The 14,982-nt window shown below is 40.5% G+C and overlaps 1 protein-coding gene across 1 annotated transcript in view; it reads right to left on the reverse strand.

Annotated features, from left to right (window-relative positions):
- Positions 1 to 14,982, reverse strand: part of GRXCR2 (glutaredoxin and cysteine rich domain containing 2) — a 48,780-nt gene that overhangs the window by 5,507 nt on the left and 28,291 nt on the right. The window contains exons 2-3 of the mRNA XM_024575045.3: positions 6,514 to 6,908; positions 427 to 654 (exon numbers count right to left, since the gene is read on the reverse strand). Of these exons, the coding sequence (XP_024430813.2) occupies positions 427 to 654; positions 6,514 to 6,908 (623 nt within the window). The remainder of the gene's footprint in view (positions 1 to 426; positions 655 to 6,513; positions 6,909 to 14,982) is intronic.

Here is a 14,982-nt window from a genome sequence, read left to right on the forward strand (position 1 = left end):
TAGTTTAACTAAACTCATCTCTACAAAATCTAAAGACTTACAACTTTACTAGATTTCTTCAAGGAAACTGTGGACTGAGGATAACACCAATACTAGAAGCACCAGCAAACCCCTAAGAAAAGGACAGAGCTATTTTTTTCTATCTCTAGAGCAAGACGTTCCCATCGCTAAGCCACACTGCAAAGTGAAAACAACAGATACCTAATTAGATCTCAAAAGAAGCCATGTAAAAATTAAAATTAGGAGTGTTTGAAATATGGATTTATAACAATGATTGCTAACAGTGTACCATTAAAATATAATAAAAACATAACATCTTGAATATTTAGACATTGTAAGTAGTCATATTTGAAGGTTTTTATATAAGTAGTGCACAACCAAGGCAACTTGGAGACCACTGCAGCAGGGCGCACCACTTGGACGCACCTGTGGGTACTGGTTGAGGGGGAACGTGCTTTCTGTCTCTGCCAGAGGGCCATTGTTCTGGTCGCTGTCTCCATAGATTTCTTCTTTTCTCATCAGAGACTCTTCCTCAACCTCTCCTTCCTTCTGAAGAATTTTCCTCATGAAGTCTCTTTTGTCCATGGGGGTTCGTATGATTTTCAGATTATTCGTGTAGATGATTATCTTTCCAAAATCTATAATAGGTGGGGACTAGAGAAATGGAGAATGAGCATGGAATCTCCACCAACAATCACCAAATAAATACAGGGCTACAGAACCTGTTCTCCTTCCCAGGAAACAGGAGAGGAAGGAACTCCTGCTCTCCAGCTCTCGTGATGCCATCGGGCCACAACACTACCTTTCATTCCCTGTTTGTTTTCTTCCTCTGAAAACCATAACAGCCTTCTCCCTCCACCTGCTGAAGGTAACCAAGCAAAGCTGAACTAGTCATACAGCCAGAGTGTGAGACTCTGCAGGGCAGAGTCCAGAGTGCATATTTCAACCACATCCCACAGCAGCTGATGAAGGGCCAGGCACAATGAGTGCTTAATAAATTCAAAGGAATTCTCTTCTTAAAATAAACATCAGTCCAGATTTCTTCTATGTATGAATAATAGCAATACTGGATACAATTTATTGAGTTATTATTATTATTATTATTATCATTATTATTATTGTCTCAGGTACTATGTTAAGCATTTTACGAGCATTACCTCACTTCTCCCCTGAACATCTGCATGAGGTAGAAGCTATGATTTCTACATTCTACAGATAGAGAGATCAGGTCTCAGTGGGGTTAAATACTTCTCAAGGTTACAAGGTTACTCAGAGTCTGTGGCTGGAATTCGAACCCAGCTCTGTTTCACTGTAAAGTCCATATTCTTAGCACCCATACTAAAGTATTCACAAGCACTCTCTCCAATATAAGATCATTATATTTATTTACATATAAATATATATCATATATTTTGTTAATATATATTATTAACTTGTAACTTGTTTTCATTATTCGTCTATGAAAATCTCATGTCCAAAAATATACTTCTGTCACATCATTGTGTAGCTTATGTGCCCTTGCATGGATTTCTCCTCATTCCTTAATCATTTGCTGAGGAATAATTTGGATACCATCACAATGCAGTAGAGAAGCATGGGAGTCAATGTTCAGGGATTACTCGACTAAGAATGCATATCCCTTTCCAGAGCTACGAAAGCTTGCAGGAAAACAAAGTGGGATCCCAATTCTCCTGCTCGCCAACGATGGGACATAGGAGAGCCATTTGGCCTCTCAGAACCTCAGTTTGCTCACCCGTAAATGGGCTGCCATCTATCTCGTATACATTAACTACCACAAACTTTAAAAATGAAAACATAGAAATACCTCTACACTGGTGGTAAACAGGTGCTGTCCTGAGACTCCTGGGTGCTCTCCTGTTCCCCCAGCCTCTATTTAGAGAGCCTCCAACATCCCAAAAACCAGTGATATAAAAGTTAAGACTTAGGGCCTCAGGTGTTAGGACCCTGCCCCAACACACCTGGCTTCTGGGGCGATGAAGCAATTAAACTCTCATATTTTAACTCTCATCCCTGTGGCTCATTCTATCATCTTCCAGGTGTGGAGGTGCTATGAAGAATATATAAAACCAGGTTTGCAAAAGCTGAAATTACCATGCAGAGGGTAGGCATTGTTACTGCTATTATTATTAAAAACTGGTCTTTTAGTAGTTAGGACATGCCCAATCGGGCTACACAACTAAATGCTTCCCCATGAAATATTCTGCCCTGGTTTTGTAGACCCGTATCAACCAAATCTAATTAGTCCCTACACGTAAGCAGTCTCAACCTGGCTGGAGTGGGATTGCAATATTCAGGTCCCTTTCCTTGAAACACCCATGGAGTTTCAACAATTATTTATGAAGCCACAAGCTTCCTACCTGGCCCTGTTTTCCCTCCCTCTCTTCTAGGGATCATGTGGCAGCTTCCATTTCCTATAGTCTGATGCATGCCGGGTTCCTGTTTCACACTCTGGGCTATCAGTTTCTGAACAGCAGAAGATAAAGATGGTGGCACTTTTGGAAGGTTCCGTTTCCACTCCCACAGCTGAAGAGGTTCAGTTACTAGGGAGCTTCTTCTTCTTCTTTTTTTTTTTTTTTTGTCTCTACGGCTGGTTTCTTTTTTTCAAGTCAAAACTGTCAATAAACTTTAAAAAGTCTGCAGTCATCTGGTTCAACCTTCTACCTCTCAGTATCTGAGACACCCAGGAGAGTACAGTAAATTTATTTTTAATGTATTCCAAAGAGGGATGGTCCCAAATCACCCTTCAGGTGTGTTTAAGTTTCAGTCACCCTGACAGCCAAGTTCTTCCTTGTGTCTAAGGAAACTCTCCAGGTGTAACTAAACTTCACCTTATCTGGTTACAGGCTATTGCCTGTGAGGGACACCCTCTCTTACATTATAGAGGGCCAGGATGGGGCCAGGAATTTTCTGTTTCCTCCCATAGTGGCCAGAATGGTAACCTATGGGATTGAGCTTCATAAACACCCTGATGTCAGTGGCAACGTGCCAAGATTGCTCTCCAGTCACCGTGGCACCCTTCCACTGCTCTGACTTAAAGCAGAAACATTCAGTGAGTACTAGAAACTCAGTGGGCTTTGGAGGCAGGCAGACCTGAGCTCAAGTTTTATTCAAATATTATTTGACAGTTCTGTGAGATTTGCAAGTTACTGAACCCCTATGAATTTCTGTTTTTCCAATTTGTAAAATTCTTTCTCATAGAAGTATTATAAAGGTAAATTTACATATTTGGTATAAAGTGGCTATTCAGTAAATGCTAGTTTCTTCCTTTTCCTTCCATTTTTTAAGGAAACATATAAACTTCAGTCAGTCCCAATCCCTTAAAATATTTGATTATTTATAACCACTTTCTCTATCCATCACATAAAAATTTTAAAAGACTCAATATTTCTTTCATAAGAACCTGGTCATTTTCACAATGGTAGGGGACACTTACTGAGCATGTGCAAGGTGCCAGGCACACTGCTAAGTGCCTCTTGTGTGGTTCCTCTTTTTCATCACCACAACAATCGTTGTTAGCAGGTACTTTATTACCCTCACATCACAGATTGTGACATGGAAGCTCAGCAAGGTTAAGGGGCTGTGCAAGCTCACATGGGTATCTAGGTGGAATGGACAGTGAGCCCAGATTTAACTGACATCAGAGCCCTTGTTTTAAACTATGTATATATATATATACATAGTTTATATATATAAACTAGTATATAAATAATATATATATATTATTTTTAATGAAATAAACTAGTCAGAAAAAGACAAGAAATGAATGATCTCACTTACATGTGGAATCTAATGAAAAAAATAAACTGATGGACAAAACAGAAACAGAGGCATGGGTACATGGAACAGAATGACAGCTGTCAGAGGGGAGGTAGCTTGGGGGACTGGATGGAAGAAGGTGAAAGGATGAGCCAAAGAACATACATGCATGGCCCATGGACACAGACAACAGGGTGGTGATGGCCAGATGGAAGGCGAGGTGGGGGTGGGTGGAGGTGGGCAATGGGGTAGGGGGAAATGGGGACATCTATAATAGTGTCAACAGTAACATTAAAAAGTAAACAATATACATTATTTTAATGTGGTAAATATACATAAAATTTACCATTTTAACCATTTCTAAGTGTATAGTTTGCTGGCATTAAGTACTTCTACATCATTGTGTAATTATCACCATCGTCGATCTCCAGAACTTTTTCTTATTCCCAAACTGCAACTCTGTACCATTAAACAGTTATGCCCCCTTCTCCTCTCCCCCAGCCCCTGGCAACCACCTTTCTACTTTCTGTCTCTATAAATCTGACTACTCACATAAGTGAAATTACACAGTTGTCCTTTTGTGACTTATTTCACTTAGCATAATGCCTTCAGATTTCATCCATGTTGCAGCATGTGTCAAAAATTTCCTTCCTTTTTAAGACTGAATAACGTTCCATTGTCTGTATATACAATATTGTGTTTGTCCATTCATCTACTGATGGACATTTGGGTTGTTTTCACCTTTGGGCAATTGTGAATAAAACCGCTATACACCTGGGTATACAGATATCTGTTCAAGTTCAGAGCCTTTACTTTTAATTGTGCTACTACCTACTGTTGCCTCATAGCCAATATTTACTAGGGGTTATTTTACAGTTGGATTCATTATTGAAAAATCTTGACTTCCCAGCTCTCATTTCTTCATTTTTCATGAATACCACACTGACAGCCTGTTTCAGTGGGTACAAGTACATGAATCCATCCCAACCGTTCTCATACCTAGAGGCTGGCTGGACTGGGATGTGGCACTAGATAAGATAACGAAGAAAACAAGGATAACTGGACCAGGCAGGAATCTAACCCTGAACATGGCCTCCAGAGTCTAGTGTTTCAATCAATTGTGCCATGCTGCCATGAAGACTCAGTTTTCTGGTTGCATAAATCCATGCCTAATCATATCTTTACATGAATGTCAAGTTTGACATACTCACTGATGAAGGTCAAGCAGTCCTATACTATCTACTGTAGCCTTGTTCAAGGCATTGTATAAACTACAACTTTGTAAATTCTAAATTTACAAATAAGATTTAGGTCAAAAGAGATAGTGTAAGAACAAGATGGCTAAGTACCTAGGACATAAAGAGCACTCAGTAAATGGTAACTGTTACTGTTATCATCAACATTATTGGTAGTGGTTTTATTCTCTAAAAAGGAATATTCCATAGGGCAAAAAGCATAGAGAATCAGAAGACCTTGGATCTTATTCTGACTCTGCACCAATGACCTGTAATACTGGGTGAGTCCCTTAAAAACTTGGCACTCAGTGTTCCTCATCTGCAAAATGGGAATGGCCATACTTGGCCTTTCTCCTCAAGTCTATGGTGAAGACCCAAAGAGACTGTATGTGACAGTGTTTTGCAATGCATAAGCCACTCCAGTAAAGTGAGGGGCTGTTCCTTCCAGCCCCCTATAATACCAAAAAACTGCCATTATCTTTGCCAGTTTCATAAATGTGGACATGCCCATAATTATACTTTTATCAATGCTAGCAAGGCCAATACATTTGTCTGCAATAAATGTATTATTTGTTGCCTTAGGAAACTACCAATAAAAATGATAACAGACTAGTTACCAGAATTTCACACTTTAAAGATGAGTACAAATCCTGGTATGCTATTCATGAGTACCCTGGTATGTTACATAATTGTATTTAATCTTTAAAAAAACAAACACATGCATAGTCCCACTGGCAGAGAATATATACACATCTCCTATTAGATTTTGGAAATCAGTGATTACTTTTCCAGGCTCTTCTAACTTAAAAAATATATATATCATGTATGGGCTTTTGATTATTCATGGTACTGGAGAAAATAACTGAAATTCACAAATAAAATACATGTTTCAAATGAACTTGTGGCTCCAACTTCTTCCCCATCTAACATTTCCTCTGAGTGATTTGCTTTTCACCACCTCTTCCCAGGACTCCACCTACCCAGTGTTCATGCTAATGAGCAACACAAAGGCAAAATAAATAAACTGACAGACATTTTTTTAAAGCAGGCAGCAAGAAGGAGATGGAGGTCGGGGGGCAAGACATGGATTAACCACAAGGGGAATAATTGCCTGGGGTAAAATGAGCACTTTCAAATACTTAGCTCTTTTGGGAACAAATCAACCCATTGCTGCATAATTTTCTAAAACAGCAGCCAGGCAACCTGAAAACCACTGTGCCGCTATTTAATTTACTTACTGAGATAACTCCACCAAAGACCCAGTGACAATTTTTCACCCTGGATGGAATTTGAACACTATCCATGCTTACTGCACTTTCCAATAAGTGGTCAACAAGCATGTTATTTTTCTCCCAGAAATATTCTAAGAGCGACTTCCACATGGTGTGCCTACAGCCCTCGTGGGCACCAGAGCGTGAGCATGACACAAAATTGAAACGTTCAGGTGTTTCTCTAAATGCACTTTAATCTTTAAAGCTTATACACCACGCACAATACCAACCTTATGGTCATTTGCCTTGTAATCGTTGAAGAAAGGCTGGCTTCCCGCCAGAGTGTAGGCATTGCCCTCTCTAAACACGCTGATCCTTTGAGCAGTCAGCTTGGGGGGGTACGGCCGGGGTTTGGGGGCTTCCCCAGACCCGTAAACACCATCCATTGGTTCAAGGGACTCTTGGAGAAAACTGTGAGGGTACTCCTCCTTTGGCGATTCTAATTCCTGCCCATCCTCAAAGACCTGCTTCAACACTCGGCCACTGTAGGAGGAGGAGATCTTAAATCGTACTTTCCGGGACTTGCCGTCACTTTTCTGGTTCAGCTTCTTCTCGGGGTCCTCCATCAGCAGAAATTTCCCTCTGGGGTTTCCAGGCTCCAGTGCAGCCAGTACAACCTGGAGCTCTGAGAAAAAGGCACTTTATTTTCCCTCCTGCATATGATTAATTCAAGTTGCTGCTGGGACGTGCTCAGTTTACCGCAACTGACACCCACACGTTAAATATTGATAGACCCACATGCAAAGGCAGGCCATTGTGGGTTTATGGAGCGCAGGGCGCATGAGACAAGGTTGGGTCCCTTCTACATCCCAAACTCACCCAGAACTTCACCCCAACCCTGAGTAGGTTTATTTAGACTGAACAAGTACTAGTTTGAGTAGGGATCAGTTATTCAATCAGTTAGCAAATGTCTTGTTATTTTTACCAACAGCTATGACCTAATGAGCATTTACTAAGTGCCAGAGATTTTTGCATGCATTATCTTACTTCTTCCTCACAATTACCCTACACTGAAAGTATTGTTGACCCTGATTTACAAAGCAGAAAGTGAGGCTCGGGGCAGTTTCCCCATTTATCTACTGTATTGTAGCTAAGGAAGTAACAGGGCAGGGATTAGAACTCATTCTATCTGACTCCAAAACGCATGACCAACCCACCGGCTTTCAAACTGTGCCTCATGGAACCCTACAAAAGAGGAAGCCACAAGTCCTGGACTCTGGGCCTTCAGCCCCTGTGTTAACCAGAGCAGTTCCATTTTATATCAATATTATATAGGGGGTTTATTGCATGTCTTTATACTTCAATAAAGATCTTTCTTCTTAAAAGACAAAAAAAAAGATTCATTTGTAAGCACAGCACTACGCCCCACTGCCTATTATAGATAGCACCTAGTAAATGCCGACACTGTGAGACAGTCACTGGGATGAATATCAGGGAAGCATGCCACGAGGAGCTTGGGAATGACAGTCCTACAGTCTGGTTTAGGAAACAGCACTAACACACACAAAGTAACTGAGGGAGCAAGTGTAGCTATTCTGGGAAGAAAGTGGTCCCTAAGGGGACAAGGATGGAAGAAGGCTTGTAAAGGCGAGGGCACTCGGCTTGGATCTTGAAGGATGGGTTGGATGTGAAGAGCTGGGTGAGGGCCTTAAGCTTTTCACCCTCTTTGCTAATGAAATCATCATTTACTGCATTGCCCCAACTGACTTCTCTCCTACTCCTATAGTGCTTCCTAGGAATCCTACCACCACTGCCTTCTCTCATCCACCCCAGCACCCTGGCCCGAGGTCAAGCCCTCACCACTTAGTTCTGTTTCCAGCTGCAGCAGTCTCCTAATGACTGTCCCAGCCATCCACACATCTGTTCTCCACCTTGATACCAGAGCGATGTTCCCAAATACAAGTCTAGGAATGTCAGCCTCCTGGCATAGAAAGTCCTAACCCTGCCTTTCAGCAGGCAAGGCTCCTCAAAACCTAACCCTACCTCCCTTTCCAACCTCATCCTCTTTGCTCTTGCAGGCGCCGCATGGAATTGGAGTGCCAGGCACACGGACAAGCTCACCTATTCTCAAAACCACCAGTTTCTGTCTCTTATCCAGTACTCTGTTTCCTGATTGGAATGTCCAACTCCCCCTCCTCCTCGAAGTCACAGCTCAAATGTCACTGTTTCTGGGAAGCCTTCCTACCTGCCCCAGGGAGAAAGGCATGGAACTTTGTACCTCCCACCCTGAAATGCTTGTTTTCTTTACCTCTCCAGTGGTCCCCACCACTAAACTGTGAGCACCTCAGAGTCAGAAGCTGCCTTGACCAGTTCTCTGTTCTCAGTGCTTATCAAAGTGCCTGGTACATAGTAGAACTCAGGTAAGAATCCTTGAATGAATGACTCCCAGGTGAGAGAAATCAAATAAGTAAAACTTTTGGAAGAGGAGGTAAGCCTATTTTGTGGACAACCGTGGAGAGGTAGAATCAGAAACTTGTTAAGAAAAATATCTACATTTCTACTAAGGAGGGGTTTCACAGTGATAAGCCCCCCCCCCATGTAATCAACATAAGAAATACAGTAGCTTAACCACACACACACACACACACACACACACACAGGAATAGCATCTTTTTCAAAAGAAAGATATGCTCTTCATAACATCAGAAGAAACATTCTCCTAGGATCCTTAGGATGCAGGGCTGGCTCTGATGTACTGTGAATGGTTTATAGGGGGTGGAACATGGATCCCTCAGCCCTTATGACAGCCAGCTGGGCCCAGGCTTCGCAGCAGGCACCTCTGATCACATCAGCCTCATTTGTTTGCTCCAGTGTACAAAACAAGTATCATTATTTTCAGTGTATGCCACACCATGAAAAACATTGGAAAGCCCTAAAGAGGGAAATATTTTCTTCTATTCAGACCAGGAAGCAGGTATGAATAAATGACCAACAGCCTATCTTCTCCTGGAAGGATCAGTGGTCTGACTTCCACAGCTACTTGTCAAATAGGCATTTTCAATCACCCAAGAGACGAACACCATTAACAACAGTAGCCTTTCAGAAGAGAAGACTCCAACCAGAGCCCATGCATTGATGCGTGTACACAGTCACACCTCTGCTGCCTTGAAAATGGTTAAGTTAAAATTAAGTTCGAAATATCAACACAATTGAATTAAATAGGAAACTGACTGTGAAAAAAGAAGCATTTAATTAGGTGAAGAAATCAAAAGCTGCAAATGAATTTTCTAAGTAACATTTGTTCTGTACTTTTTTAGGGATTGTTGTGTATTCACAACAGATTTTGAAGAAACTAAATCAAAATCATGAGAAGTATTGAAAGAATTATGCTTACTTGATAGTTTTTAGATGTTACTTTTCAGAATAGTGATAATTCAAACGTTTCCAAAAGGAGAATAAAATTGATAAATTGAAAGTGATTTTGGTAGTGCTATGAAAAGCCTTAAAAATGTTCAATCCTTGAAACTTACTAAGAAAATAACTGTGGGAATCCGGAAGATGGCGGCGAGATAGGTGGGAGCAGAGTCCACTTCCCCTCAACACCATGAAACACCTAGCTGATCTGAGGAGCAGAGCGAACAGACAACGGTATTCCAGCATGTATGAAGATAGGAGACCAAAGATAGAGGACATTGAAAGATCTGACGGTGAGACAATAAAACCTGGAGTGCTGAAAAGACCAGAGTTAGACCATGTTACACCCATAAACGGCAGCTCAAGACCAGTGAGCACAGGAGATTAAGGAGACAGCAGCACTGAATCCCATTGGCATTCTACCATAGAAGTTCATACCATTAACCCAGGGAGTCAGAATAGATCATTTTAAGAAGCAGAGGCTAACAAGAAGAGTCTCACAAACAATGGGAAGACAAAGAAACAATCCCCAAATGAAAGGAAAGGAGGAAGCCTCAGAAAGAATGCTAACTGAAAAAGAGGCAAGTCAACTATCAGATACTGAGTTCAAAGCAATGGTTATCAGGAAGCTCACTGAGCTCACAGAGAACTACCAGAAACTACAGGGAAACTACAATGAACTTACCGTAAACTATATTAACATGAAAAATGAAATAGAAACTATCAACAAGGGCCAAGAGGAAAGGAAGAATACAATTTCGGAATTGAAGAACACAGTAGAAGGAATGAAAAGCAGATTTGATGAAACAGAGGATTGGATCACTGAGGTGGAGGACAAAGTAGAAAAAAAACACCCAGAAAGAGCAAGAAAAGGAAAAGAGGCTCAGAAAGAATGAAGAGGCAATAAGGGAAATGCAGGACAACATGAAACGTAACAATATCCGTATAATAGGAATACCAGAAGGAGAAGAAGAAGAGCAAGGGATAGAAAACCTGTTTGAAAAAGTAATGATGGGAAATTTCCCTAATCTGAGGAGAGAAAAAGTCACCCAAATCCAGGAAACACAAAGAGTCCCAACCAAGAGGAACCCAAAGAGGCCCACTGCAAGACACATCATAATTAAAACGGCAAAATTCCAAGATAAAGAGAGGATCTTAAAGGCAGCAAGGGAGAAACAGGAAGTAACATACAAGGGAGCCCCAATAAGGTTAGCAACTGACTTCTCAATGGAAACGCTCCAAGCCAGAAGAGAATGGCAAAAAATATTCCAAGTAATGAGAACCAGAGGCCTGCAACCAAGACTACTTTACCCAGCAAGGCTCTCAATCAAGATAGAAGGCCAAAAAGGAGCTTCCCAGACAAAATAAGTCTAAAAGAACACACTTCCACCAAACCAGCTCTGCAGGAGATGCTAAAGGGACGGCTTTAAGGAAAGGAAAGAAAAGAGAAAGACAGAGGAACACAGGTAGGAATAAAGGCAATGAATAACTTCCTATCAATAATAACCTTAAACGTAAATGGATTAAATGCTCCAATCAAAAGACATAGAATAGCTGAATGGATAACAAACATGACCCACACATATGCTGCCTACAAGAGACCCATCTCAGGAAAAAAAGACTTACACAGACTGAAAGTTAAGGGCTGGAAACAAATTTTCCAAGCAAACGGACAGGAAAGAAAAGCAGGGGTAGCAATACTCATATCAGACAAAATAGACTTCCAAAGAAGTGCCATAAAGAGAGACCCAGAAGGTCACTTCATAATACTCAAAGGAAGAATCCACCAAGAAGAAATAAACATTGTAAATATATATGCACCCAACATAGGAGCACACAAATACATTAAGAAAATCTTGGAGGACTTCAAGAAAGATATTGACAGCAACACAATTATAGTAGGGGACTTTAACACCCCACTGTCAAAAATGGACAGTACTTCCAAAAAAAATATCAAGAAGGATATTGTGTCACTTAACAATACCCTAGAGGAAATGGACTTAACTGATATATATAGAGCTTTACATCCCAAAGAAGCAAAATACACATTCTTTTCAAGTGTACAGGGAACTTTCTCAAAGATAGACCACATGATAGGACACAAAGCAAGCCTCAACAAATTCAAGAAAATTGAAATCATATCAAGCATTTTGTCTGACCACAAGGGACTGAAACTAGAAACCAACCCCAAAGGAAAAAACCCAAAACACTCAAAATCATGGAGACTGAATAGCATGCTATTAAACAATGAATGGGTCAAGAACGAGATTAGGGAAGAAATCAAAAACTTTCTGGAAGCAAATGAAAATGAAGTCACAACAACCCAAAACCTATGGGACACAGCAAAGGCAGTCCTGAGAGGGAAGTTCATAGCAATACAGGCCTACCTTAAAAAGATAGAAACATTTCAAACAAACAACCTAACCCTACGCCTACAAGAACTCAAGGAACAACAACAAAGACAGCCCAGAGCAAGCAGAAGGAAGGAAATAACCAAGATCAGAGCAGAATTAAATGACATAGAGACTAAAAGCACAATTCTAAGGATCAGTGAATCCAGGAGCTGGTTCTTTGAAAAGATAAACAAAATCGACAAGCCTTTAAGTAGGCTCCTCAAGAAAAAAAGAGAGAGGATCCAAATAAACACAATTAGAAAGGAAAGAGGAGAGATTACAACTGATACCATAGATATACAAAGGATTGTAAGAAATTACTACGAAGAGCTGTATGCCAAGAAATTTGAAACCCCAGGTGAAATGGACACATTTCTAGAAAAATATAATCTTCCAAAATTGAATGAAGAAGAAGCAGAAAACCTGAACAGACCAATAACAGCAGACGAAATTGAAGCAGTCATCAAAAAACTCCCAACACACAAAAGCCCTGGGCCAGATGGTTTCACAGGAGAATTCTACAAAGCATTTAAGGAAGAGCTAACCCCTATCCTTCACAGACTATTCGAAAAAATCCAAAATGATGGAAGACTCTCAAACTCTTTTTATGAAGCCAGCATCATCCTAATCCCAAAACCAGATAAAGACACAATGAAGAAAGAAAACTTCAGGCCAATATCTCTGATGGACATAGACGCTAAAATTCTCAACAAAATATTGGCAAACCGCATCCAGCAATACATTAAAAAGATCATACACCATGACCAAGTGGGATTCATCCCAGGGATGCAAGGATGGTACGATATTTGCAAATCAATAACCATAATACATCACATCAACAACAGCAAAGACAAAAATCACATGATCATATCAATAGATGCAGAAAAAGCATTTGATAAGGTACAGCACCCATTTCTGATAAAAACACTCAGCAAAGTGGGAATAAAGGGAGGATTCCTCAACATAATAAAGGCCATATATGAGAGACCTACAGCCAACATCATACTCAATGGACAAAAACTTAGAGCTTTCCCACTAAGGTCAGGAACAAGACAAGGATGCCCTCTCTCACCACTCCTATTCAACATAGTATTGGAAGTCCTAGCCACAGCAATCAGACAAGAAAAAGAAATCAAAGGCATCCAAAGTGGAAAGGAGGAAATGAAACTGTCACTGTTTGCAGATGACATGATAGTGTACATGGAAAAATCCTATGAACTCCATCAAAAAACTACTCGACCTAATAAATGAATTTGGCTAAACAGCTGGATACAAAGTCAATACTCAGAAATCAAAGGCATTCCTGTATACCAACAACGAAACTGCAGAACCAGAAATCAGGAAAAACATCCCATTTGACATAGCAACAAGAAAAATAAAGTACCTAGGAATAAACCTAACCAAGGAGGTAAAAGACCTGTACTCAGAAAACTACACAACACTGAAGAAAGAAATTAAGGAAGACACAAACAAATGGAAGCATGTACCATGCTCATGGATTGGAAGAATTAACATCATCAAAATGGCCATACTACCCAAAGCAATTTATACATTCAATGCAATCCCTATTAGAGTACCCATGACATATTTCACAGATATAGAACAAACATTTCACAAATTTACATGGAACCATAAACGACCCCAAATAGCTGCAGCAATTTTGAGAAAGAAGAACAAAGCAGGAGGGATCACAATACCTGATATCAAAATGTATTACAGGGCCACTGTAATCAAAACAGCCTGGTACTGGCATAAAAACAGGCACATAGACCAATGGAACAGAACAGAGAGCCCAGAAATAAACTCAAGTCTCTACAGTCAATTAATATTTGACAAAGGAGGCAGGAGCATAAAATGGAGCAAAAACAGCCTCTTCAACCCATGGTGTTGGGAGATCTGGACAGCTACGTGCAAAAAAATGAAACTCGATCAGCAACTTACACCATACACAAAAATAAACTCAAGATGGATAAAAGACTTAAATATAAGTTGTAACACCATAAAAGTCCTCAAGGAAAACATTGGCAGGAAAATCTCAGACATTCCACGCAGCAACATCCTCACAGACACATCCCCTAAAGCAAGGGACATAAAGGAAAGAATAAACAAATGGGACCTCATCAAAATAAAAAGCTTCTGCATGGCTAAAGAAAACACCATTAAAATGAAAAGAGAACCAACTGTATGGGAAAACATATTTGCCAATGATACCTCAGACAAGGGCCTGATCTCCAAAATATATAAAGAACTCACACAGCTCCACTCCAGGAAGACAAACAACCCAATTAAAAAATGGGCAAAGGACTTGAACAGACACTTCTCCAAGGAAGACATACAGAGGGCCCGGAGACATATGAAAAGATGCTCAGCATCACTAGGCATCAGAGAGATGCAAATTAAAATCACAATGAGGTACCATCTCACACCAGTCAGAGTGGCCAACATAAACAACTGAACAAACAAATGTTGGAGAGGATGTGGAGAAAAGGGAACCCTAGTGCACTGTTGGTGGGAATGCAGACTGGTGAGGCCACTGTGGAAAACAGGATGGAATTTCCTCAGAAAACTAAAAATGGAACTGCCCTTTGACCCAGCCATTCCGCTACTGGGGTTATACCCTAAGAACCCTGAAGCACCTATCCTAAAGAACCTATGCACCCCAATGTTCATAGCAGCACAATTTACAATAGCCAAGTACTGGAAGCAACCTAAGTGCCCATCAGCAAACGAGTGGATCCAAAAACTATGGTATATTTACACAATGGAATTCTACGCAGCAGAGAGACAGAAGGAGCTTATACCCTTTGCAACAGCATGGATGAAACTGGAGAGCATTATGCTAAGTGAAATAAGCCAGGCAGTGAGGGACAAATACCATATGATCTCACCTTTAACTGGAACATAATCAACAAAAGAAAAAAGCTAACAAAATACAACCAGAGACATTGAGGG

Source organism: Desmodus rotundus, chromosome 10 (genome assembly GCF_022682495.2).
Source record: "Desmodus rotundus isolate HL8 chromosome 10, HLdesRot8A.1, whole genome shotgun sequence".
NCBI lineage: Eukaryota > Metazoa > Chordata > Mammalia > Chiroptera > Phyllostomidae > Desmodus > Desmodus rotundus.